Source organism: Pseudonaja textilis, chromosome 17 (assembly GCF_049901715.1).
Source record: "Pseudonaja textilis isolate UNSWEBS1 chromosome 17, rPseTex1.2, whole genome shotgun sequence".
Lineage (NCBI taxonomy): Eukaryota > Metazoa > Chordata > Lepidosauria > Squamata > Elapidae > Pseudonaja > Pseudonaja textilis.
The window spans coordinates 2427288-2453076 of record NC_142006.1 but is presented as its reverse complement, the minus strand read 5'-3'; the positions used below and the strand labels follow the sequence as shown (position 1 = coordinate 2453076).

General features: G+C 47.2%; 1 protein-coding gene across 1 annotated transcript in view; it reads left to right on the top strand.

Moving 5' to 3' along the window:
- Nucleotides 1-25789, top strand: part of DENND1A (DENN domain containing 1A) — a 189429-nt gene that overhangs the window by 74481 nt on the left and 89159 nt on the right. The window contains 1 exon segment of the mRNA XM_087914391.1: nucleotides 25551-25620. Coding sequence (XP_087770517.1) covers nucleotides 25551-25620 — 70 coding nt within the window.

Here is a 25789-nt window from a genome sequence, read left to right as displayed (position 1 = left end):
TTAGCCCCTGGGCCGTATCAAATTGCAGAGTTCCAGACACCAATTATTACGAAAACCTGATAAATTACAATTTCAAATGGAATTAGAATAAAACATGATTTCAAATGAAATTGGAATAAAATACAATTTCAAATGAAATTGGAATAAAATACTTATGACCTCATTTTACTTCATTTTACTTTATTGATTAGCCTTTCGGCCATATCAAAGTGCAGAATTCCAGACACAATTTATTACTAAAACCTGATAAAATACAATTTAAAATGGAATTGGAATAAAATACGATTTCAGATGAAATTGGAATAAAATACTTACGACCTCATTTACTTCACTTTATTGATTAGCCTCTCGGCCATATCAAAGTGCAGAGTTTCAGGCACAAATTATTACTAAAACCTGAAAAATTACAATTTAAAATGGAATTGGAATAAAACATGATTTCAAATGAAATTGGAATAAAATACAATTTCAAATGAAATTGGAATAAAATACTTACGACCTCATTTTACTTCACTTTACTTTATTGATTAGCCTTTCGGCCATATCAAAGTGCAGAATTCCAGACACAATTTATTACTAAAACCTGATAAAATACAATTTAAAATGGAATTGGAATAAAATACGATTTCAGATGAAATTGGAATAAAATACTTACGACCTCACTTACTTCACTTTACTTTATTGATTAGCCTCTCGGCCATATCAAAGTGCAGAGTTTCAGGCACAAATTATTACTAAAACCTGAAAAATTACAATTTAAAATGGAATTGGAATAAAATACGATTTCAGATGAAATTGGAATAAAATACAGCTTCAAATGAAATTGGAATATGATGCAATCTACTCCCATCAGTCCCACATATGGATTTATGACCATTTTTTACTCTTACGACCATTTGCAGTATCCCCACGGCCACGTGGATCAGAATCCGGATGCTTGGCCACTGACTCATACTTACGACGGTTGCGTTGTCCCTCGGGTGATGTGTCTCCTGACAAGCAGAATCCATGGGGGGAACCAGATTAGTTTAACAACCGAACTTAACAACGGCAGTGATTCCACTTAACAACCGGGCCACGGGAAAGTTGTAAAACAGGCAACATTCACACGGCAAATGTTTCACTTAGCAACAACCGTTTTGGGCTCAGTTGCAGTTGTAAGTCAAGGACTACCTGGGCTTAAGGGGAGAGGTTAGGAAAGTGTGTTAAAACAGAAATGCTGCTTGGATGCGGGTGGTGGATGAGATCCAACTCTGTTAAATCCGTTGTGTGAACGAAAAGCCAAAGGACCTGTTTTAGTTTTATTTTTCACTCGTTAGAAATGGCTGCTGAGTCCCCCTGGGGTCTGATTTTAAATCTGTTGCTGGTTTTATTTTTATTTTTTTTGATGCAAAAGAGGATTTCTTTTTTTTTTTTTTTTGTTAACCAGCTCAAAAGCTCCCGGGGTCATTTGTAGGTTTTCCTACATCCGTGCTGTTTCTTGGCCTGTGAAGTCAACTTCTGCCGGTTTTGTCCTTCCTGAGCTCATTTATCCCAAATCCGGCATTTCTAAAAGAGGCTTGTTCACTTCTGATCATCTCTCCACCCCACAGCTTGATTTATCTGGACAGGGGGAAAGAGACAGAGCAACCCCTTACAGGCCCATTGGATTTTCTCCGCCAAAGAACAGAAATGTTCTTTTGTTCGCCTTTTCCTTTGATCTCCACTTATCAAGGCAATAAATTGACGCGGATCTCCTTTCCTCCCAGAACACCTACCTTTCATTTTTGCCCCAGCTTCAACGTTTCGAGCAAACTTAAGTCTTAATTTGCTGTATTGTTTATCTATTCATTTATTTATGGGCTTGAGAGGTTCTTTGGCAAATTTCCCCTGGAATGTGATTCTAGATAGGGAGAAGTTCTCCAAATTACTATTATTACTCTTTCTTCTTCTTCTTCTCCTTCTCCTTCTCCTTCTCCTTCTCCTTCTCCTTCTCTTCTTCTCCTTCTCCTTCTCCTTCTCCTTCTCCTTCCTCTTCCTCTTCCTCTTCCTCTTCCTCTTCCTCTTCTTCTTCTTCTTCTTCTTCTTCTTCTTCTTCTTCTTCTTCTTCTTCTTCTTCCCCCTCCCCCTCCTCCTCCTCCTCTTCCGCTTCCTCCTCTTCTTCTTCCTCCTCCTCTTCCTCCTCTTCCTCCTCCTTCCCCTTCCCCTTCCCCTCCTCTCCCCTCCTCCCACTTCTGGCACCGATGATGTTTCCTAGTTGTGACCCAAACGTCTAAAACAACCAATGTCAGAGAGCATCAGTGATCCCACAGCCATTGTCTCCTCTTCCTCTTCCTCCTCCTCCTCCCCACTCCTCCTTTCTGGCACTGATGATGTTCCCTCGTTGGGTCATGAAACGTTTGCAGGAAAACAACCAATGTCAGAGAGCATCAGTGATCCCACAGCCACCGTCCTCCTCTTCCTCCTCCTCCTCCTCCTCCTTTCTGGCACTGATGATGTTTCCTAGTTGGGTCATGAAACGTCTGCAAGAAAACCACCAAGCTCAGAGAGCACCAAGGACCCCACAGTCCTCCTCCTCCCTCCTCTTCCTCCTTCCTTCCTTCCTTCCTTCCTTCCTTCCTTCCTTCCTTCCTTCCTTCCTTCCTTCCTTCCTTCCTCCTCCTCCTCCTCCTCCTCCTCCTCCTCCTCCTCCTCCTCCTCCTCCTCCTCCTCCTCCTCCTCCTCCTCCTCCCCTCCTCCTCCTCCTCCTCCTTCCCCCTCCTTTGCCCAAACAAATGCATCTCAAAATTATACATGGGTGTTTTCCTTCTCAACAACTCCATAGCTATTTCTTGCTCCTCGTAATTGTCCAGGGTCCTTCAAAACAGATTCCAAACACACATCAACACAAACTACCGGGGCGGAGGGGGAAAGCAACGTGAAATGCTGAGGTGGGCCGGGAAAAGACGTCGGGTAGTACCGCACAAGGAGAAATGAGTCTTTCATCTGGGCTTCTGAAGACCATCTACAGCTGCGGCTTTTCAAGTGGGAGATACCAAGCCTTTATCAGCCCATAGCTCATTTATTCTCCGTTGCATCAGTTCTATTTTTGACCCTGAACTCCGTGGCTAAGGAAGATGGGCCGTTGATCTTAGGGGTCTACGCATATCTCGGTCCAGCAGTGAGTCACTGAAGCTGTCGTTATTTTAACACGGTTGGACGCTTGGCTCGTGGCCGCATTGTGGTGATGATGATTCACGGGTAGAATTTCGAGCCAAACTCAACTCCTGGTGTCCACATATCCAAGCAATCAGAACAGAGCCGGAAGGGACCTTGGAGGTCTTCTAGTCCAGCCCCCTGGCTCAAGTAGAAGAACCTCTATATACCAGTCCAGAATGTGACTGTCTAGTTTCTTCTTAAAAACCGCCAGTGGTGGAGCAGCCACAGCTTCTGAAGGCAAAGCTGTTCCACTGGTTAATTGTCCTCCGTTTTGGAAGTTTCTTCTTAATTCTGGGTTGCTTCTCTCCTGGATTAGTTCCCATCCATTGTTTCTTGCGTTGCCTTCTGGTAGTTTGGATAATAAATTGCACCCCCTCTTCCTTGTGGCAGCCCCTCAAATATTGGAAGACTGCTATCCTGTCCCACTTGGTGTTGTGGTTAGCCGGCAGCAGGTGCAGATGTTTGAGGAGAGCGAGGATTCTGATGAGGGGCCAGGACCATCAGGGAGTGGACAGCTGCCTTGAGAGATTGGGGGTGGGGGTGGGGGTGGGGGCAGCAGTGAAGAGGAGGTTCCCGAGGAGCCTGTGCCAAGTGCACGTGCACGAAGACTTACTCGGAGGAAAGAACAATTACGGCAACACAGGAGACTCGGGAGTAAGGCTGCAAGGTAATGGCCCCTCCCTCCTTCAAGAGGGTTTGGAAAAAGCGTTCTTTGCAGAGAGCAAAGAAGCTCTGAAGCTCAACTGGTGGACACCTCAGTTTCGTGTTTGGAGAATTCTGTAAAATAGTTCTTATCTCTGTTTTTTTTTGGCAAGGCTCTTTCTTGTCAGAGTTAATTGTTGGAAAGCAGCCTTTTTTATCTGTAAAGGAACAGAATTGTGATTAAACCTTAAAAGGTGGGGGCTGCTGCCTTGTCTGTGTTTGATTTCTGGGAACCCGGTTGGGTCAAAACACTCGGTCCTTCTTTTCTCTCAACTACCCAATTCTTGCAACCGTTCTTCATATATATATTTTGTCTCCAGGCCTTTAATCATCTTAGTTGCTCTTCTTTGCACTTTTCCCAAAGTATGAGTACTGGTTTCTTGGTGGCATTGGAGCCCTTTCCAGGGAAGTAGCTTCTCCGTGCCTTTTCCTGGGAGTTTTCCCGCATTTCTTAGCCCTGGGTTTTTTATTTTATTTTTTTTGCTTGTCTCTCGTTCGAACCATAAGTAGGACTGACCCTGCTTAGCTTTTTGAGATCAGCCCAAGTTAAGCAGGAGACAGCTTAAAGACCTGAAGCTAGCTTTTTCCCCCTAGTCGTCTGAAGGTGCTTAGCAGCTTCCTCTTTGCAAAGCTTTTTCCCTTCCCAAATCCTTGTCTTTTGTCCTCTGAATTTAGGAATATCCCTGACTAGCTTCGTTTGGAAAAGTGGGTGGGGGGGAATTCTGCCTCTGAGTACCAGCATCCATCAGTATTCATCTGGCTAGTATCCTGTCAGTGTGTGGGAGAGTTGAAGGCAGTTTGGAAACTGAAAGAGTATTTGCTGTGTGAGCAAGAAGGAGACAGCAAGGAGCCTGGGCGTGGCTTAGCTCAACTGTTTTGTACTAAAGCTGCTTGGTGCTGATGTGAAACTGAAATCCTCTACTTGTGTTTTGCATTTGGAAGAGATTTCTTTTCAGGTGGGGAGGGGGAGTAGAACTCCTTAGCATCAGAGCGTGTTAATAATAATAATAATAATAATAATAATATAGGAAATACTCTAAATGCTCTGATGGTCATTTGGAAAATTCCTTTCTTAGTAAGCACCTAAAAGCCAAGAGAAACCTATGTGCCAAATTTCACGTTTGTAGGCTTTACGGTTCTGGAGATTTTGTGATGATGAGTGAGGGGTATTTCGCTCATATAATAATAATAATAATAACAACAACAACAACAACAACAATAATAATAATAATAAAAACAACAATAATAATAGTAGTAATGGTAGTAATAATAATAGTAATGATAGTAATGATAGTAATAATAATAATAATAATAATAATAATAATAATAATAATAATAATAATAGTAATAATATAGGAAATACTCTAAATGCTCTGATGGTCATTTGGAAAATTCCTTTCTTAGTAAGCACCTAAAAGCCAAGAGAAACCTATGTGCCAAATTTCACGTTTGTAGGTTCTGGAGATTTTGTGATGATGAGTGAGGGGTATTTCGCTCATATAATAATAATAATAATAATAACAACAACAACAACAACAATAATAATAATAATAAAAACAACAATAATAATAGTAGTAATGGTAGTAATAATAATAGTAATGATAGTAATGATAGTAATAATAATAATAATAATAATAATAATAATAATAATAATAACAATAATAATAAAAACAACAATAATAGCAGTAATGGTAGTAATAATAATAGTAATGATAGTAATGATAGTAATGATAGTAATAATAGTAATAATAATAGTAATAATAGTAATAATAATAATAGTAATAATAATTGAGCAGAGAGAGAAGAGAGGGCTGCTAGGGCAAAACTCCATCCCTTTTAATTAAAAAAAAAATCTGTTTTAAGCAGAAACATGTGGAAGGATCAGGAATATCTCGAGGGATTAAGAGGAAGAAAAACTTTTGAATCAGGACTTCTTACAGCTCGTACTCGGCGCGAATCCATGGCGGGGGGGGTGGGGCGGGGACCCGACCTGCGACCTCCCAAAATGGTGGACGTAGATTTCAGCCAAAACCATCCACAGAATTCTTTTGTTGGCCTCCTTGAGAGACCCGGCCCGCGCGAGGGTCCAGCTCCAAAGGCCAGGGAAGCAGAGTCCCTTTTTTCCCAGGCTCTGGAAACGGTGGAGTTCGCGTCCTTGGAAAAGGGTTTTTTTTTTTATAGGACTCCGCGGCCCGTATGCAATAGGAACTGACAGCTTCCTGGCTCGGCACTGACATCGGCCTGGGCACTGAGGCACGGCTGGGGGGCGGGGGAGTGGGTTGCAGGCAGCTGCCGGGGGCCGGGGGGTGGATTTTGGCCGTACAACTTTGCAGAGAGGAAAACAGCCCCTTTGCCAGGATGGTAAGTTTCCTCTCGGCTCCCTAACAGTTCCTGGTTTTTGGAGCTTGTTTTGAGGAAGAAGGAACAACAATAACAATAGCAAAAGTTTGATGAACAACAACAATAGTTAGTTTGATGAAAAGAAGGACTAGGGGTGACAGGATAGCAGTGTTCCAATATCTCTGGGGCTGCCCCAAAGAAGAGGGAGCCAAGCTATTCTCCAAAGCACCAGAAAGCAAGACAAGAAACAACGGATGGAAACTAACTAGGAGAGAAGCAACCTGGAACCAAGGAGGAATTTTCCGACAGTGAGAACAATTAATCAGCGTGAATAACTTGCCTCCAGAAGTTGTGAATGCTCCAACACTGGAGGTTTTTAAGAAGATGTTGGATAACCATTTGTCTGAAGTGGTGTAGGGTTTCCTGCCTAGGCAGGGGGATGGACTGGAAGACCTCCAAGGTCCCTTCCAATTCTGTTATCCTATCCCATCCTATCCTATCCTATCCTATCCTATCTCATCCCCTCCCCTCCCTTTCCATTCCATTCCATTCTGCAGTTCTATTCTGTTCTGTTGTGTTCTGTTCTGATCTGATCTGATCTGATCCATTCTGTTCCATTCCATTCTTATTCTATTCTTATTCCATTCCATTCCTCTATTCTTTTCTGTTCCATTCCATTCTGCAGTTCTCTTCTCTTCTCTTCTCTTCTCTTCTCTTCTCTTCTCTTCTCTTCTCTTCTCTTCTCTTCTCTTCTCTTCTCTGTTCTGATCTGTTCTATTCCATTCCATTCCATTCTTATTCCATTCTTATTCCATTCCATTCCTCTATTCTTTTCTATTCCATTCCATTCCACTCTATTCTATTCTATCCTACCTTATCCCATACTATATTCCATTCCGTTCCATTCCATTCCATTCCATTCCATTCCATTCCATTCTATTCTATTCTATTCTATTCTAAAAAAGAGTCGCATTGCAGACTTTTTTTAAATAGTTGGACAGCAGCAGACGTCCCAGCTCTTTTGAAGCCTTCAGCTTAGTCCCCTTTTCCTTTGGTCAGATCTTCACTCCCAAGCACCTATTAGATTGACAAGAAGGCGAGCTTTGCATGTTTAGGGCAGAGGTTGGAGAGGGTGGGTGGCTTTCATTGGGGGAGCTCTCCTGCCAAACATTTCTTAGCTGTGCTTTGGATGTTTAGAGAGAGAGAGAAGGGTGGAAAATTTCAGGTCCAGAGCTGGGAAAATGCCCCTCTCTTCCATTTCTTTCTATCTATCTATCTATCTATCTATCTATCTATCTATCTATCTATCTACTTACCTACCTACCTACCTACCTATTTATTTAGAAATATTGTATGGCCACCTACTGGCTCTTGGTGACTCCGAAGTCATTTTTAAAAAATTGTTTATCATATAAAATATGAAAACAAATAGGAGGAAAAATAGGTGAAGGGAAGAGTGCAGAAAAGAAGAGGCGCAGAATTAGAACTCATAACTGGATAGTCAGCCTAGCTGAATTGAAATATAGGGAAGTGATCCCAGATGCTGGAGCAATGGTGGGAATTCATGGAAGGGCACCGTTCATTCCAGGTTCTGCTGCGCCTCTGGTTGAAGTCCAAGCGAAGGGGACCCTACTTGGGTTCTGTTGGGTTCACATTCTTAAGGGGGGATTGGGCGCCCAGCGACGTGTCCACCTTTCTTAATCCCTGTCCAGTTCAGTGCACTGACCTCCCTCCTTCCTCGCTCCTGGATGTCTGAGCAGCTTACTGGAGATCAAATGTGGTCTGTGCAGCCACAGGAGAGTCCTGCTAATCTTGATTGGGTTTAGCAAGCGGTCCAAAGAAAGGAGATTACGCTGGAAGAAAAAAAATGGGGATGCCACAGGTTGTGGACCCCCTCCTGAATTCGAAAAAGCTGAGCAAAGGGAGGGATGTTTAGCTTCAACTTATTCCTTATCCTCTCTCCGAATCCAGCGGCTGGCTCTCTTTGAATCTGGCGGCTTACAATGCAGCGATCTAAAAGACAGTAGCCCAAAGAATAATCCATCTCAAATCAAGGATGGTTACAATCAGAACTGCACCAGAGGTGGGATTTTTTTTTTTTTTCCCAAGAAGCAACCGGACATTGGTGCCAAGGCTCTGGATTTTTAAAACTAAACTTATTTGCTGGTTTTATTTCTCTCTGGAGCACGTCCATGAAGAAGACCTCCTCTTGAGGATCTTCCCCACAAGAGCCCACCAACCCCTCGTCTTACAATTGATAAGAGTTGGGTATCTACGGAGCTTCTCCGTCCTCCAGGTCAGGGTGGCCCAAAGGTGCTTTTTTTATCAAGAGTTTCTGGGTTTTTCCTTGAAGAGGTTTCGCTTCTCATCCCAAAAGGCTTCTTCAGCTCTGACTGGATGGTGGGGAATGGAAAGATTTATACTCCTTGCAGAGAGCTGGTCCTTTGCATCCTTTCAGAGGGTCGTTGAGGCCACTTGGAGGTTTATCTGCGTCCTCAGGGTGACTTGAGTGGTGCAAATGGGTGTGTGGAGCCTTTTTGGAACTGATGAAAGGACTGTGTTGTAGACTGGAGATGGATGGTGCTGTATCCCCACCCTCTTCTGTTGAGAGGGAGGCCTTCTGGAAAGATCCAACACAGTCTACAACACAGCTCCTTTCAGCAGTCTCAAGAAGGCTGCACACCCATTCGCGCCACTCAGGTGACCCTGAGGACGCAGGTAAACCTCCAAGCCAAACCTCCGCACGGGGGCCTTTGCAAGAGGTGAGACAAGCCAGGAAATGGGGGAGAGAGGCGCCTCCTGCTAGATGGGGAAACTGGGCTCCTTGCTGTCATTAAAGGGAGAACTGTGTAAAGTCGTTAAGCGAAGGCTTTCTCCTCTTCATGACTTTCGACTTCCTGCCGGCTTCCCCATTGACTACGACGGTGGGAAGCCAGTAGGAAACCACAGCAATTGCAATCGTCGTGCTTCCTGGGAACCACAATGTGGTTCTGCTACTCCGCCCGCCCCTCGCCTTGGCTGGCTGGCAAGGGCCTCTCGGAGGGGCTGAATTACACAATTATTCATTTTTGTTCTCTATTTGCCGAGAGGCTGCCTCCTCCTTTCCTCACGCCCGGTCAAGAGTTTGAAAGGTTCTCTGGCTGGGCTTCTGTGTTCTTCTCCAGGCTTTGTGCAGGGGTGGGGGGGTGGGGAAGTGGGGGGGGCTTGAGGCCACAATGCTTTTTACCCTGGGATTAAGTTATGATGTGGCTTCCTCCCCCTTCCTTCTCTCGCTGTGAAAAGAAGAGGTGCTTACAAGGCTCCCATCGACTCTCTTCCTTTCTCCAGAAGCATTCAGGCAAGCAAGTCCGAGCAGTGGATTTGGCTCTGTGCCCCCCTCCCTCCTCCCCCTCCTCACACACCCCCACCCACCCCCGCCAGCAAAGGAGGTGCCAGTTATCCAGTTGCAGGTCAGCTCTGCCTGGAAATCTTCTTATTGCCTTCTCCTTGGTTCCATTGCAACCCATTCTCCTCCGTATTCATTATCGATCCATCCATCCATCAGAATAGAGCTGGAAGGGACCTTGGAGGTCTTCTAGTCCAGCCCCCCTGCTCAAGCAGGAGAACCTATACCATTCCAGACAGGTGGCTGTCCCGTCTCTTCTTAAAAGCCTCCAGTGATGGAACGTCCACAAGTTCTGGTGGCCAGCTCTTCCGCTGGTTAATTCTTCTCGCCGTGAGAAAGTTTCTCCTTAATTCCAGGTTGCTTCTCTCCTTGGTTAGTTTCCATCCCTTGTTTCTCTACCTGCCTTCTGATGCTTTGGAGAATAAATTGACCCCCAACTCTTCTTTGGGGCAGCCCCTCAAATACTGGAATGCTGCTATCATTTTGCCCCCATCCTTGTCTTCTCCAGACTGGCCATACTCAATTCCTGCAGCCGTTCCGTTTTTGCCTCCAGGCCTTTAATAATCTTAGTTGCTGCTCTTCTCACTTATTCCAAAGTATGAGTGCCAGTTTCTTGGTGAGATTGGAACCATTTTGAGGGAAGTCCCTTGCCCATTCTTTTTCAGTCCAGTCTTTTAAAAATCCAGTGAGTTTAACTACTTCTTAGAAGTCTTCACCCCCCCCTTTTTCACTCCCATCACTTTGGGGTGTTGTTCTTTAACCCACAACTTCTTTAACCCACAACTTCTTTAACCCACAACTTCTTGAGGCAAGTTGTTCCACTGTTTTATTGTCTTCGCCGTCGGAAATTTTCTCCTTCATTCCAGTTTACTTCTCTCCTCGATTAGTTTCCATCCGTTATTTCTCGTCTGGGCCTCCTGGTGCTTTGGGGGGAAAAAAAGTTGACCCGCCTCTTCTTTTTGGAGGCCAGTGTGACTTGGTTTGATTCTCTGTGGGGCCAGGAGTGACCTTGGACAGCAAATCCCCGCCCCCCCAAAATCTGGAGGTCCGTGATCGAAAAAGGATTCCAGGTTTCCTCCTGTCACTTGGGTGGAGAAAAGAAAATTCCATCATGAAGAAATTGGTGGGTTGTTTTTTTTATAGGACATCCCATTTCTGAACCATCCTCAATTCAGTGTCCTGTAATTGAGCCATCCAAAACTTTGTTCCTTTTCAAACAACCCGGCAAATGTGAAATGATCTCGCTAACCATCTCGGTAAAGAACGAATGCTAGGCAGAATTCCTGGCTACTTCTTCCTAACTTTTCCTGCAAAAAAAAGAGGGCAGTGATGGGACAGGTGGATCCCTGAAGGGCGGAGATGTGTCTTCTGGTGGAATCCATGCCCTTGAAGGCACACGCTGGTCTCCCTTTGTGTTGGTTTCTTGGTCTTCCCCTTGTCCTGCCGAAGATCGGCCAATCTGTCCTAAGTTGAGCGATTCGACCGGTTCAGACCGGTTCTATAGAACTGGTTGTTATGATTCTGTGCAGTTCGGAGAACCGGCAAATTGTACCCCACCCCTCTCCACGCGCCCCTCCCCATCCAGTCCGTCTTTAAGGTATTTCTTTTCCCCCTCCCGACGATCAGCTGTTCCGATGATCAGCTATGCTGGGATCCCCTCTTGCTGCCTTACCGCTTCGCCCAGGAGGCTTCCAGGAGGCCCAGGGGTGCATGGGAGAGGGGATTTGGAGGTGGGTGGGTCAGGGGGAGGCCACCAAAGAGGCAGGACAGCCTTGCGGGGTGGGGGGCTTGGTCGCGGCTTCCGTTTTGGGCTGGCTTCACGGAGTACAGAAGACATCTGTGCTCCACTTTTTTGCCTTCCTGGCCCCCAAGTGTTTTCTGGGAGTAAAAACACCCCCCCCCAGGAGGCTTCCCTGAGGCCCAGGAAGGCAAAAAAAAATGGGGGGGCCCTGCAAAAGAAAGAAGAAGCCACGCCTACCCAGTCACATGGCTATGCCAGCCTGGCCACGCCCACAGAAGTAGTTGTTACAAAATTTTGAATCCCGCCCCGGACTCCAACCCTCGGCTATGCAAAGATTACCGTGTGTTTAATGCTTCTCGAAGTAGCAACTCTCCAGAAAAAAAGGCCAAGCCGGAGCAGGACCCTGACCCAAGTTGGAGATATTTTTTGGGGGGGGTTGTGGGAAGCTTTTTTCTGGATGGAAAGGAGGAGAGGAAAGTTGCGGGAAGGAAGTTTGAGAGCTGGCTTTATTTACCAGGCGCTCTCTTTCCTCCCCATTCATTAATTAAGGCTTCCGAAGGCACCTTCTCCAGTTGCCAAGCAACTGTGATAGGAGTTGTTAAATCCTGCCACTTTTTTTTTTTTATTAACCCTTTGGCCCCGGGTAAGTTGGCCATCTTCTTTTAGCGCTAATGCACACTGCATTAGCACTTCGCTTGCTCTTCTCCTTCCCCCGACCCCCCTCTCCCCACAACGCCATTTGAAAGAGGGGAAGGGGATTTGGAGGGTGGGTGGGTTGGAGTGGGAGGAGGCCACCGAAGAGGCAGGACAGCCTTGGGAGGGGGGGCTTGGTCGCGCGGCTTCCGTTTTGGGCTGGCTTCACGGAGTCCAGAAGACATCTGTCAGGGGGCGAAGGCTCTTTTCTGCCGACAGAAGCTGGCGAGAGAGATTAAGAGAGCCACTTCCTCTTCCTAAAAAACCGAGAGGCAGCAAGATTCCCCGGGAGGTTTCAGCTGATAATGAGTGGGAGGTGGCGGGCGGGCGGGGCAGCGGAGGTGTGAGAGGAGGAGATGCACATGTGGAGGCTGGAAAGGGCCCCCAGCAGACCCCCCCGTGGGATTCTCGGAGCGTCTTCGAAGGGCATTGTCCGACAGAAAGCAGCTGAAAAGATTGGCCGTGAGGCTGTTAGGATGACACAGTCCAGCCTCTTTCTGGAAGAATTTCCTTTTGCAGCTGGTGTTATCATGGGACATCCTGTGGCGCAAACTTTCATCAAAATGTACATGTTGAGCTAGCTTGGGGCTGGTGGGGACGACGACAGGTAGAAGAGAAGAACCTTCTTCTGATCTCCTGCGGAATACCTGTGCTCCTCTACAAAACCATGTGATCAGGGTTTAGGTTTTGGGGGAGAAAAATAAAGGGGAGAAAATTCTGCCTCCGCCTACCAGCCTCCATCGGTATTCATCTGGCTTAGTGTCCTGTCGGTGTGTGAGAGAGAGGAGGGCTGTTTGGAAACTGAAGCAGTATTTGCTGTGTGAGCAAGGAGCCAGGAAGGAGCCAGGGCGTGGCTTAGCTCAACTGTTCTGTACTTGGTGCTGCTATGAAAGTAAAACTGAAATTGAAACTCCTCTCCTCTGCTTGTGTGTTGAATTGGGAGCAGATTTCTTTTCAGGTGGAGAGGGGGAGTAGAACTCCTTAGCATCACAGATGTTAATAATAATAATAATAATAATAATAATAATAATAATAATAATAATAATATAGGAAATCCTAATGCTCTGGTGGTCATTTCAAAAAATCCTTTCTTAGTGAGCCCCTAGAAGCCAAGAGGAACATACGGGCCAAACTTCAAGTTTGTAGGCTTTACGGTTCTGGAGATTTTGTGATGATGCGTGAGTGGCATTTCGCTTTTGGATAGATAGATAGATAGATAGATAGATAGATAGATAGATGAGATAGATAGATGATATAGATAGATAGATAGATAGATAGATAGATAGATGATATAGATAGATGATATAGATAGATAGATAGGTAGGTAGGTAGGTAGGTAGATAGATAGATAGATAGATAGATAGATAGATAGATAGATTGATTTAAAAAAAGAAAACGGCTAGTGGTTTCTTTTACGCTATTTCGATCTGGTCACTCCAGGGGTCTCATCCTAATCACATTGCCCCCTTAAGAAATTCAAAAAGGAGAATGAGGTCTAGGAGAGCTTGCTCCAAACCACGGTCTTTTCAAAACCTGGGATCACTTCCCAGCTTGAAGCAAATTTGGGGGTCAACAGTTGGTCCCCCCCCCCGACTGGAGCATTTCAAGCAACTATTTCTGGATGGCAAGGGACAAAGCTAAGCGAGTGGGCCGTTAGGATCCACCCACTCCAAAGCACATGGATGGTAGTGGGCTCCTCCAACTGGTGGTGGTGGTGGGGGCTGTGTTAATTCTGCCCCTCCCTCCACCTCTAACGAAGCCCTGCCCAACTCTGGGAGCCAAGTGGAACTTCTCACATTACGGCCCCCCGACATTGTCAAGATCCCAGGGTCTCTTCTGTGGCAGCCATGCCAGCATCTCATCAATATGCATGATTGTTGCTATGGTGATTGTGGGGTGTGTGTGTGTGTGTGTGTGCGTGTGTGTGTGTGTGTGTGTGTGTGTGAGTGAGTGAGACTTAAGCTTGCAAGTGTGAAAATGTCTTCCCCCGTAATGGGCAGACCGTCTACAAGGACAGAAGAGGGAATTAACAAGAGGCTTAGCGGTGAAAGAGATTCTCCTGCCTTTGGGAAGGTTGACCAAAGACGCGGGAATCGGCGCCTGGAGGGTGCTTGACTCGAGAAGGTCGAAGCAAAGGAAAAGAGCAGATTTTGGTCCCCTTTCTCCCCCTCAAATTCTAAGCCTTGGAGAGGCCGTTTGATACCACTGGGAAAGAATTCCTGATGTTTTTCAATTAGAGGATTTGGACCCAGGATGCAGGGGGCCTCTGATTGGTCCCCAGAGGAGGCTCCGGTCGGAAGCCTTCGACATTTATTGCCACTTGGAGGATGTTTAGAGTAAGCCCGTTGCTCTGTACCATGTCCATACCTAGGGGAGCATGCTCTTAAAGCCGCTGAAATGCCACCAACTAAATGCCTTTCAGAGGATCCAAAATACAAATGCAGGCAGTTCTCAACTTGGAACCATGAATAGTGGAGCTCATCAGATGATCATCTTCTTCTTCTTCTTCTTCTTCTTCTTCTTCTTCTTCTTCTTCTTCTTCTTCTTCTTCTTCTTCTTCTTCTTCTTCTTCTTCTTCTCCTCCTCCTCCTCCTCCTCCTCCTCCTCCTCCTCCTCCTCCTCCCTTCTCCTCCTCCTTCTCCTCCTACTCTCTTCCACCTCCTCCATTCTCCTCCTCTTCCTCACGTCTTCCTCCATTCTTATCCTCATCCTCTCTTCCTCCTCTTCTTCCTCTCCTCCTCTTCCTCCTCCATTCTCGTCCTTCCTCCCCCTCTTCCTCTCCTCTTCCTCCATTCTCATCCTCATCCTTCCTTCTCCTCCTCCCTTCCTCCTCCCCATTCTCATCCTCATTCTCTCTTCCTCATCCTTCCTTCTCCTCCTCCTCCCCCATTCTCCTCCCTCATCCTCTCTTCCTCATCCTCCTTCTCCTCCTCCTCCCCCATTCTCTCTCTCTCTCTTCCTCATCCTTCCTTCTCCTCCTCCTCTTCCTCCTCCCCCATTCTCATCCTCATCCTCTCTTCCTCATCCTTCCTTCTCCTCCTCCTCTTCCTCCTCCTCCATTCTCGTCCTCATTCCCTCCTCCTCCTCAATTCTCCTCTTCTTCCTCCTCCTCCTCCTCCAGCACTCACGATGTTACTTAGTTGGGTGATGAAATGTCTTCAAGACAATCAGGCCAGGGGCCTCACCGTTTCCCTCCCGCTCCAACAGGCCAGCCAAATGGATAACCCGGCGTTCCTCCGCTCACCCGGTCCAGAGGCTGCCTCCTTCTCCCACCCCTGTCCTTCCTTGCAGCCAGCTTTTCCTGGGCCCTGACCTTGGGAGCTCACCGCTCGGAAGAGAGCCAGGAGGCGACGGAGGAGGAGCTCTCCTGCCATTCTAATGAGCTCTTTGAAAAATCCAAATCAAAGGCCTGAGAATGGTGGACTCTTCCCATTTCAAAGGGAGGGGTATTTATTATACAAACTTCCAACTCATTAAGCTTGTCTTGATGTGAGAAGAAACAGCTGCTTCAGCTTTGGGGCGTGTGTGTGTGCGTGTGTGTGGAGGGAGGGAGAATGTCTTCCCCCGCCTTCAAAGATTAGAAAGGATCATCTGATATTTAAATGGTGTTTTCTCCAGGAACCGTGTGGCAACCCTTCCAGGTATTTTCTTGCGCTGGGTTGTGTTGTGCAAATTAAAAAGCCCAAAAAGGGTTTTCCCACCACAGTAGCGGTGCAGTCTGAGGATCCTCCACCCCACCCCACCCCCCCCAAAAAAGCCTCAGGCGTACCCCTCGAGGACCCTCGATATTGTGTACTTCTTAACACACCACTGGGGAATATCATTAAAGCAGGAGGAATATTAATGCGAATGACGGGGAAGACATGGCAGGCATTTTTAATGATACGTTTCTCTCCTGGCCATGCCCCCTCCCTCTGCCTTCATCCTCGCCACATTTTGGGGGAAGGGCCCTTGGAACAGGGTTCAAAGGGCACCCATCCCTTGTTTCCCACCTCTGTAGCATAAATGCATGGTATGAATCTGGAGATCCGCTCCTTTCTCGTCCTGGCCTTGGGCTCCTCCAGCCAAGAATTGTGGAGAGGATCGTAGAGGTTCTTCAAAGCACTTTCCTCCCTTTTCTTGGCTACTTGGATTCCTTTAGAGTGAGGAATCCTCATTTTGCAGATGAAGGGTCTCTCCCAATTTTTAGTTAGCGTGGAGAGATCGGGCTGAAGCACAGCCTTGGCTTCTTCTCCGGGGGAGTTGTCTACCCACGGGCTTGTGGTCAATTTCTCTCCAGCATTGTTGATAATAATGATCATCCTGTAATTGTCCTCAGAAATGTTCTCCAGGTTTACTGGAATACACAAAGAATGGTCTATTGTTGAGCTACCTTCTTTCCCCGATGGACTCTCAATTCAGACAAAGCTTGATCCTTTCTGGTTGACCAGAGAGGGCATCTTCTGTTGGGCCCATCATTTAGAGGGCTATAGTCATAGACCTGCCACCTAAGAAGACTAAAAGCTTTGAAATCCATCTCCAGTTAACCCATTGAAACTAACTCTTAGAAGGTCCTGATAAGAGTTATCTGGGGAAGGAGGAAGAGGGGGCTTTCTTTCTTTTGGGGTGTTCTTCCAGGATAGTGTTCAGAATCCAGGAAGAGATGATAAGTCCCTTCAGAAGCTGGGTTGGCACCGTTCCATTCAGAATGAGGCAACTTGCCACAATCAACCTTCCACAGCCAACTCACTGCAGCCAACTCACCACAGCCAACTCACCATGGGACACTGTCGCTGCGGGCCAAGTCAACAATTCAATTATTTAAAATAATTAAAAATATACTTTATTTTTTGTCACTCACATTTTACTTCTTCATCCTTTCTTTAATGACTCTTATCGACTATTTCTTCAATATTAATGTAATTCTTGTCCTGTGGTGAGTTGTCCTGTGGCAGGTTGGCCGTGCAGAGATGTCCACAGTGAGTTGGCTGTGGAGAGTTGGCCACAGAGAGTCAGCTGTGGAGAGTGAGCACAGAGAATTGGCTGTGGAGAGTTGTCCATGGCAAGTTGACCACAGAGTCGGCTGTGGAGAGTTGGCCATGGTGAGTTGGCTGTGGAGTGTTGACACAGCAAGTTGACTATGGAGACTCGGCCATGGTGAGTTGGCTGTGGAGAGTTGGCCATGGGACTTGACCACAGAGAGTCAGCTGTGGAGAGTGGGCACAGAGAATTGGCTGTGGAGACTCGGCTATGGCAAGTTGACCACAGAGTCAGCTGTGGAGAGTTGGCCATGGTGTGTTGGCTGTGGAGTGTTGACACAGCAAGTTGGCTGTGGAGACTCAGCCATGGTGAGTTGGCTGTGGAGAGTTGGCCGTGGAGAGTTGGCTGTGGAGAGTTGGCCATGGGACTTGACCACAGAGAGTCAGCTGTGGAGAGTGGGCACAGAGAATTGGCTGTGGAGACTCGGCTATGGCAAGTTGACCACAGAGTCAGCTGTGGAGAGTTGGCCATGGTGAGTTGGCTGTGGAGTGTTGGACACAGAGAATTGGCTATGGAGAGTTGGCCAAGGGTGAGTTGGCTGTGGAGAGTTGGCCATGAGACTTGACCACAGAGAGTCAGCTGTGGAGAGTGGGCACAGAGAATTGGCTGTGGAGAGTTGGCCACAGAGAGTTGGCTATGGAAAGTTGGCTATGACGAGTTGACCGCAAAGAGTTGGCTGTGGAGAGTTGGCCACAGAAAATTGGCTATGGAGGGGTGGCCAGGGCGAGTTGGCTGTGGTGAATTGTCACAGACCCATTCAGTTCACCGTCAGGTTTTCATGTTTCAGACTGACGCCATTGGAATCAGTCCAACATCTGTTGTAACTAGAACACAGGCGGTAGTCATTAAGGTGAGCCTGACTCGCACAAGCCCATGGCTCCTTTGAAACCAGCGCTTTGCTCATGGCCTCAGCTCCAGCTCGGAGGGAAAATGGATCCGTCCCGTATCACCGAAGGGAGAGAACGCAAAAATAAATAAATAAATCCTTTTCCCCCTGCCTTCCTTGAATTCCGAAGCAGCTGTTTCATTTCGTACTGAAACATTCCCACGGTGAACTCTGGCTCAGTTTAAACTTTGGAGTATAATGACCCCTTGTTGGCTCAGACCAGAGTAGCCTTCGGTCTCTGGCTGTGGTCAGTCCAAGGCCGGAAAGGGGAGCACAGAAGCGATTGACTTCCCTGTTTCCCTGTGGATCTTGACTTCCAGAGGAAATCAGAAGTGATTCTCTTGCTCGTATTTTACGTCGCGTCAAGGTGCTCTGGAGGCCCCCCTAGCCAGGCATCTCCAGGATGTTCTCCGGGCGGCGCTGTGCTTTTGCTGCGAAGGATTCCTGCTGCGTTGCTATGGGGTGGGGTGTTTGTGTCAGCCCAGGCTGTGTTTTAGCCAGGAGGAGCACATCTGGCGAGGAATGCTTATCTCCTCGGAGAGGGCTCGGCAGTTTGTCGACCCCTGGGACACCCTGACACGCTGATCTCTCTTCGGCTTCCGAGCTTCTGCAGTATCTGATTTGCAAGCACTTACACAGCTTTTTAATTGGCAGCCGGTGGTGGATTTTAGCAGCTTTTGCTCTTAGACGTTGGTTGCAGATAAGGCATCACTTCCAGAATTGTAGCTGATGCTGCCTCCTCCTCCTCCTCCTTCTTCCACTGCCACTTTTCTCCACCCTCCTTCCACATTCTTCCTTCCTCCTCCTTTTTCCTCCTTCCACCTTCTTCCTTCCTCTATCCTCTGCCTTCCTCCTTCTTCCTCTTCCTCCTCCTTCCTCCTCCTCCTTCTCCTCCTCCTTCTCCTCCTCCTTCTCCTCCTCCTTCCTCCTCTTTCCCCTTCCTCCTCCTCCTTCTTCTACTGCCGCTTTCTCCACCCTCCTTCCATTCTTCCTTCCTCCTCCTTTTCCTCCTTCTTCTTCCTCCTTCCTCCTCCTCCTCCTTCCTCCTCCTTCCCCTTCCTCCTCCTCCTCCTTCCACTGCCGCTTTTCTCCACCCTCCTTCCATTCTTCCTTCCTCCTCCTTTTTTCTCCTTCCTCCTTCTTCCTTCCTCTTCCTCCTTCTTCCTCTTCCTCCTTCTTCCTCCTCCTCCTTCTACCTCTTTCCCCCTCTTTCCCCCTTCCTCCTCCTCCTTCTTCCACTGCCACTTTTCTCCACCCTCCTTCCACATTCTTCCTTCCTCCTCCTTTTTCCTCCTTCCACCTTCTTCCTTCCTCTAACCTCCGCCTTCCTCCTTCTTCCTCTTCCTCCTCCTCCTCCTCCTCCTTCTCTACCTCCTCTTTCCTCCTTCTTCCTCCTCCTCCTTCCTCCTCTTTCCCCCCTTCCTTCCTCCCTCCGCCTTCCTCCTTCCTCCTCCTCTCCTCCTCTCTTCCTCTTCCTCCTTCTTCCTCTTCCTCCTTCCTCCTCTTTCCCTCTTTCCCTTCCTCCTCCTCCTTCTTCCACTGCCACTTTTCTCCACCCTCCTTCCACATTCTTTCTTCCTCCTCCTTTTCCTCCTTCCACCTTCTTCCTTCCTCTAACCTCTGCCTTCCTCCTTCCTTCCTCCTTCTTCCTCCTTTCCTCCTCCTCTCCTCCTCCCTCCTCCTTCCCTTCCTTCCTCCTTCCTCCTCCTCTTCCTTCTACCTTCTTCCTCCTCTTCTTCCTCCTTCCATTTCCTTCTTCCTCCTCCTCCTCCTCCTCCTCCTAATTGCCAGCCCAATTACTTAACAAAAACAAATAAACTGCAAAGCAAAACATACGGAATTATTTGACGTTTCCAGCCTGAAAATGTCATTTGCGGAAGGACAGCTTCGAATGCTGCTGACTCATTTATGATCCAGAGACTTTTGTATAGATTATTTTTCCCTTTTCCTCTTTTGAAACGGTTGCTTGCCATTCCCAGTCCTTTCCAAAGCTTGCCTAATAACTGCAAAGGGGTCGTTATAAAAAAATTGTTTCTATTAACCTCCCCGGGGTCACCGAATGTGATGGTAGTTCTTCTGAAGGTAATTGTTAAATCTGTGCCCTTTTGCGATCGCAGAACAATGCTTCCCTGCTCTGTTTCTTTTTTTCCCCCCTCGGGGTCAGACTAGATACCCACTAACGTTCAGGCCCATGGCCGCTGCGATTTTGCCAATTTGCCAAGGTGAGCAGAGGGTTTTGAACAAGGTTGCAGGATGCGTGCCGCAAGACACACACAAATGGAAGGACACTTCGAATGATTGCAGAAGTCGATGGAGTTTGGCTGAAAAGGCAAAATTGAGCACTTTGATTAAAGAAAAGAACAGAAATGCTTTTGTTTCCACGTGGAAACTGCTTCTGAACTTGGTGCATAAAGTGGAAAAGAATGAAACTTTGATTTTGGGGGTTTTCCTGAGTAGATGGACAGATCTTTACAGAAATGGCTGGTTCATATTATGATGAAAAAGCAAAAAGTTGTGATTTGGTGCTAATGCCTTCCTTTGCTGCAACAGAGAGTGTCGGAAGTCAATGTTGTTATTTTTTCTTTTTATTCCTACCCTTCCTCACTTTCTCTTCTCCCTTTTTCTTCCCCGCTGTTTTCCTATTGACTTTTGTATTTTGCATTTTACAATATTTTATAACTCAGTAAAAAAAAAAAAAAATTAAACTCGAGGTTGCAGAATACGAGAAAGAGGGAAGCGAGAGAGACCGGGTTGTTCAATGGCCCTCGATTCGGTTCTTAATCTGGAAATAAAATTCACGAATGAAAGGAATAACCTTGTCCAGAGATACTAAGGTAGCTCAGTTGCTCATTGCGCCAGGGAAGGTGAAGCTCCAATTAGACTTCTACTGGCCACAACAATTTAAAAAACCCCTTCCCCTCCCCATGCTAGCAATTAAAAAAAAATTAACTCCACAAGGATTGCATGGCCCTACTGCTGGCTAGGAGACGCTTAAATGGATTAAGAGAGGTTGTGTGTCGTGCAAACCCCCTAACCCAATTAATTAGTCCAGACCACGGACTCTGAGGGGGTGCTCTTGAGCCCCCAAGAGTCACAATAATTGGCCCACAGGATGGTCACCACCAGTTCCTTCCCTAGGACAATCCCTCAAGGGAAGAGGAGCCGCAATTGTCCTGTAGGCAGCAGATAAAATATATTTAGTGGTGCAAGAAGGTTGCAGAATATGTTAATATTAAGTTGAGAGGACAAAAACTGTGCGTGATGGGTTGGGATCAGTCTGTTCTTTGGGTTCCACGGTGGCCATCTCATTCCATGTTTCTTCTTGGGAAGCTTCTGTTATCCATTTCCATGTTATCCAATCCTGGGGTGTATAAACAGAGGCATAAGAATCAAGATCATGTGAAGTATTAGTACGGCTTTATAAAACCCCTAGTGAGGCCACACCTGGAATAGTGCAGCCAATTTTGGTCACCGCATTACAAAAAAGATGTTGAGACTTTGGAAAAAGTTCAGAGAAGAGCAACCAAGAGGATCAAAGGCCTGCAGACTAAAACATAGGAAGAACGGCTGCAGGATTTGGGTCTGGCCAGTCTAGAGGAAAGAAGAATTAAGGGGTGACAAGATAGCAGCATTCCAGTATTTGAGGGGCTGCCACAAAGAAGAGGGAGGGTCATCTTATTCTCCAAAGCACCAGAAGGTGCTTTATCAGGATCGTTAAATATCAGCATTCAGTTCATGCTTGCAGAGAGTATAATTCCCTTCCATTCCCCACCACTTAATTAGAACCGAAGAAGCTTCTTGGATGAGACGGGAAATGTCTTAAAGTAAAACCAAGAAGTTCAGTTGACTTTGGGGCACTTCCTGGAGGCCCCTGGTCTTGATAAGGCAGAGATTGTTCTTCCTGTGGAGTAAGCTCGGTCGGAAGAGCGCAAAGAGAGCTTTGGAGGGGGAAATAGGGGGAAGGAAGACCCCTCTTGGCCTGAAATACATTCATGTAAGCTCAGGAGGTGGAATTCAGTCGGTTCAGACCGGTTCGGGCGAACTGGATGTTAAATTTACACCTGGTTTCGCCGAACCGGTAGTTGAACCGACTGGCTCACCCCTCCCCTCCCCAGAGTCTCCATGTGGCCCGTTTTGGGTGCAGGTAAGTGCAGGGTCCCCGCGGACGCTTGGGGGGGGGGGGAATGGGCCTTCTAGAAGTCCGGAAACAAGCCCGGGAGGCTGTTTTTGCCCTCCCAGAGGCCCAAGGGAAGCCTCCGGACTCTGGGGAAGGCAGAAAAACGCCCCACCCGGAAGCTCCAGTAGGCCACGCCCACCATGGCCACGCCCACCCAGCCCTCGGGCAGTGAACCGGTTGCTGGGAACTCCCATGGAGGGCTATTAAACAACCGTTAAAAATATACACGGGAGAAAATATTGCCCCTGTGAGATGGGAGGCAAGGAAGGTTGCTTCCCCACCGGGTTGCGGGAGAATAAACGCAATTATTTTGGCAAGCCGAGTTGAGTCCAGGGTGTAAAACAAGCCAGAATCGCTCTCTTGATTTATGGCTGCTGAAATCTCTCAACTCGTGGTGCTTGGAGTAATTTTCAACCTGTTGCTTTTACGTCCTTTTAAGGCGAGTTTCTCTTCCAGCCAGCCGTCACCCTTGGGCTGGTTTATTTTTAATTTTGTGTAGGAGTGTGTGTGTGTGTGTGTGTGTGTGTGTGTGTGTCAGGGCTGTGGGCCATTTCAGTTGGGGCTTCGCTTCCTTTGTTTAACCTCTGACCCGCGAAAGCAGCCGTTAATCAAAAGCTCTGGAGGAGCCAAAGGGAAGAGGAAGTGCTCGGTTTACCAATGAAAGAGGAGAAAAACAGGCCCCCGTCAGTCCCCAGGTGGGCTGCTGCCAGTTCCTCGGTCCATCGGCTCCAGGCAGAGGAGGGTGTGAGGCTGCTGCCTCGCATCCCCTCCCCGTGCTTTGAAAAGGGAGGCCCACAAATAAAACGGAGAAGGCAGAGATTGCCAGAGAGAAATGCCCCCCCCCCGCCCCATTTGGCTTGTTTCTGCTCCGCTGGTAGAACTCAAATAAAAGAACAGAAGAAGGGAGGAAGGAAGGCAAAGAAGGGATGGAAGAAAGAAGGGAGGGAGGGAGGGAGGCAGAGGGAATGGATGGAAGGAAGGAAGGCAAAGAAGGGATAGAAGGGGGAGGGAGGGAGGGAGGGAGGAAGGATGGAAGGAAGGAAGTTAAAGAGAGGGGAAGGAAGGAAGGAAGGAAGGAAGGAAGGAAGGAAGGAAGGAAGGAAGGAAGAAGGAGGAAGGAAGGAAGGAAGGAAGGAAGGGAAGGAAGGAAGGAAGGAAGGAACGAAGTTAAAGAGAGGGGAAGGAAGGAAAGGAAGGATGGAAGGAAGGAAGGAAGGCAAAGAAGGGATGGAAGGAATGAAGGCAAAGAAGGGATAGAAGGGAGGGGGAGGGAGGAAGGAAGGTTGGAAAGAAGACAGAGGGAATGGAAGGAAGGAAAGAAGGAGGCAGGAAGGAAGGCGAAGGAGGGAATGGGAGGAAGGAAGGAAGGAAGGAAGGAAGGAAGGAAGGAAGGAAGGAAGGAAGGAAGGAAGGAAGGAAAAGAAAACCCCCACATGTCAGTTGGTTGCACCTTGACTAGTTGAAAGCTAGGAAGCTTCCGCCTCAGCGCAGCCTGGAAACACACCTTTGGGCCCAACGCCCAACTCAGAACTCCCATTTGGAGCCGGCCTCTTTGCCTGGGCCCTGGGAAGCCAGCCCAAAATCTTTCTTCCCCTCCCTTGTCTTGCAGCGGGCTTGAGTCTGCCACTCTATACCCATTGTACAGAGAACACCTGCCAAGGTTTCCCCCAGGTGAGAAGACAACGCAGCGCCCTCCCCCGAGAGCCCTCTGGCAGTTGTTGACGCTGCTTGGAACCTGGGAAATGGGTCCATGGTTGCTTAGCGAAAGGAGCCAGATCCCTAAGCAGAACCTGGTTTTGACATTGAAGCCTTGGAGAAAACAAGCGCTTTATAATCCGATGCGCCGCCTCTTCGGTTCCCATCGGCCGCTTGGTGAACAAACTGCTTTTCTAAGTGCCATTTTTCAAGAACGTTTCCCCGTTTGTGCAAGATCTGGGCTTGTTCTGTAGCCGAGGGACGTTTTGACTTCCAGACAATAAAAAAAAAAAGCCCAACCCGGCGAGAAGTTCTTTCTCTCTCTCTCTCTCTCTCTCTCTCTCTCTCTCTCTCTTTCTTCTCTGGAGAGTATTTTATTGGGAACCAGCTCAACGCCCGCCGATGCTTCGCTAATGAAACGATGTGATCGGGCTCAGTTTTGGGGGGAGGAAAATAATGGGTGGGGGAATTGTGCCTCTGCGTACCAGCATCCATCGGGATTCATCTGGCTAGCGTCCGGTCAGTGTGCGAGAGAGTTGAGGGCTGTTTGGAAACTGAAACTGTATTTGCTGTGTGAGCAAGGAGGAGACTGCAAGGAGCCTGGGCGTGGCTTAGCTCAACTGTTCTGTACTAAAGCGGCAAAACTAACACTGAAACTCCTCTCCTCTGCTTGTGTTTTGCCTTTGGAAGAGATTTCTTTTCAGGTGGGGAGGGGGAGTAGAACTCCTTAGCATCAGAGCGTGTTAATAGTAATAATAATATAGGGAATACTCTAAATGCTCTGATGGTCATTTCGAAAAACCCTTTCTTGGTGAGCCTCTAGAAGCCAAGAGGAACATAGATGCCAAATTTCAAGCTTGTAGGCTTTACGGGTTCTGGAGATTTTGTGATGATGCATGTGTGTGTGTGTGTGAGGGGGGGGTCTTTCACTTTTATAGATATAGATTGAAACGGGGATCTTTTACGTTCTCTCTTAAGGCTGACATAGCTCCTTTAATGGGTCCATAAATTCTAAACGAAGCCCCATACGCTGAATTTTAAGAGGGAGGTAGGATCGTTTTGGAGTAAGGAGAGTTACATCAAGCCAATCTCCCTTTAAAATCCAAAATTAGGAAGTCTGAAAGGAATAATAGAACAACAGAGTTGGAAGGGACCTTGTAGGTCATCTAGTCCGACCCTCTCCACCCAAGCAGGAGTCCCTACACCGTTTCTGACAGGTGGCAGTCCAGTCTCTTCTTAAAAACCTCCAGGGATGGAGCACCCGCCATTTCTGGTGGCAGGTAGTTCCACTGGTTAATTGTCCTCACTGATAGGAAGTTTCTCCTCAATTCCAGGTTGCTTCTCTCCTTGATTCATTTCCAACATTTCTTGTCCTGCCTTCTGGTGCTTTGCGGAATAATTTGACCCCCTCTTCTTTGGGGCAGCCCCTCAAATACTGGAAGACAGCTAACATGTGACACTTAGTCCTTTTTTTCTCTAGACTGGTCAGACCCAATTCCTGCAACCATTCATTCATGTTTTCTTGGAGTACCAATCAGCATCTGGCAGGACACCAGAAGTCTTTATCCACCACCAATATTTTCTGATTTTATTTCAGGGATCAGGGGCATTCAAGGAGTAGCAAGATCTCAACAAGTCTTGGCCTTTTGTATAATTTCTGCAGAAGAAAGCTTTTTTTTTTTTCCTCGTAATATTAATGTGCAAATGTGCTTTTCTCATCTTTTCCTTTTTTTAGTTATCTCCCATGGTTTGAAGTGTTTTATAAACTGCTGAATATTCTGGCAGACTACGCAGTGAAGGGCCAGGTAAATATTGGGGTCACACCTGTGTTTGTCTTGTGCATTTGAATTGGTGTGTGTATTTGAAAGAGACCCAGTGTGTGTGTGTATATGTGTATGTCTTTAAAACTTTACCATTTGTCAACACCAGAGATGGCCCAAGCCATCTTTGATTCAGCTTTTGAAGACAATTCCA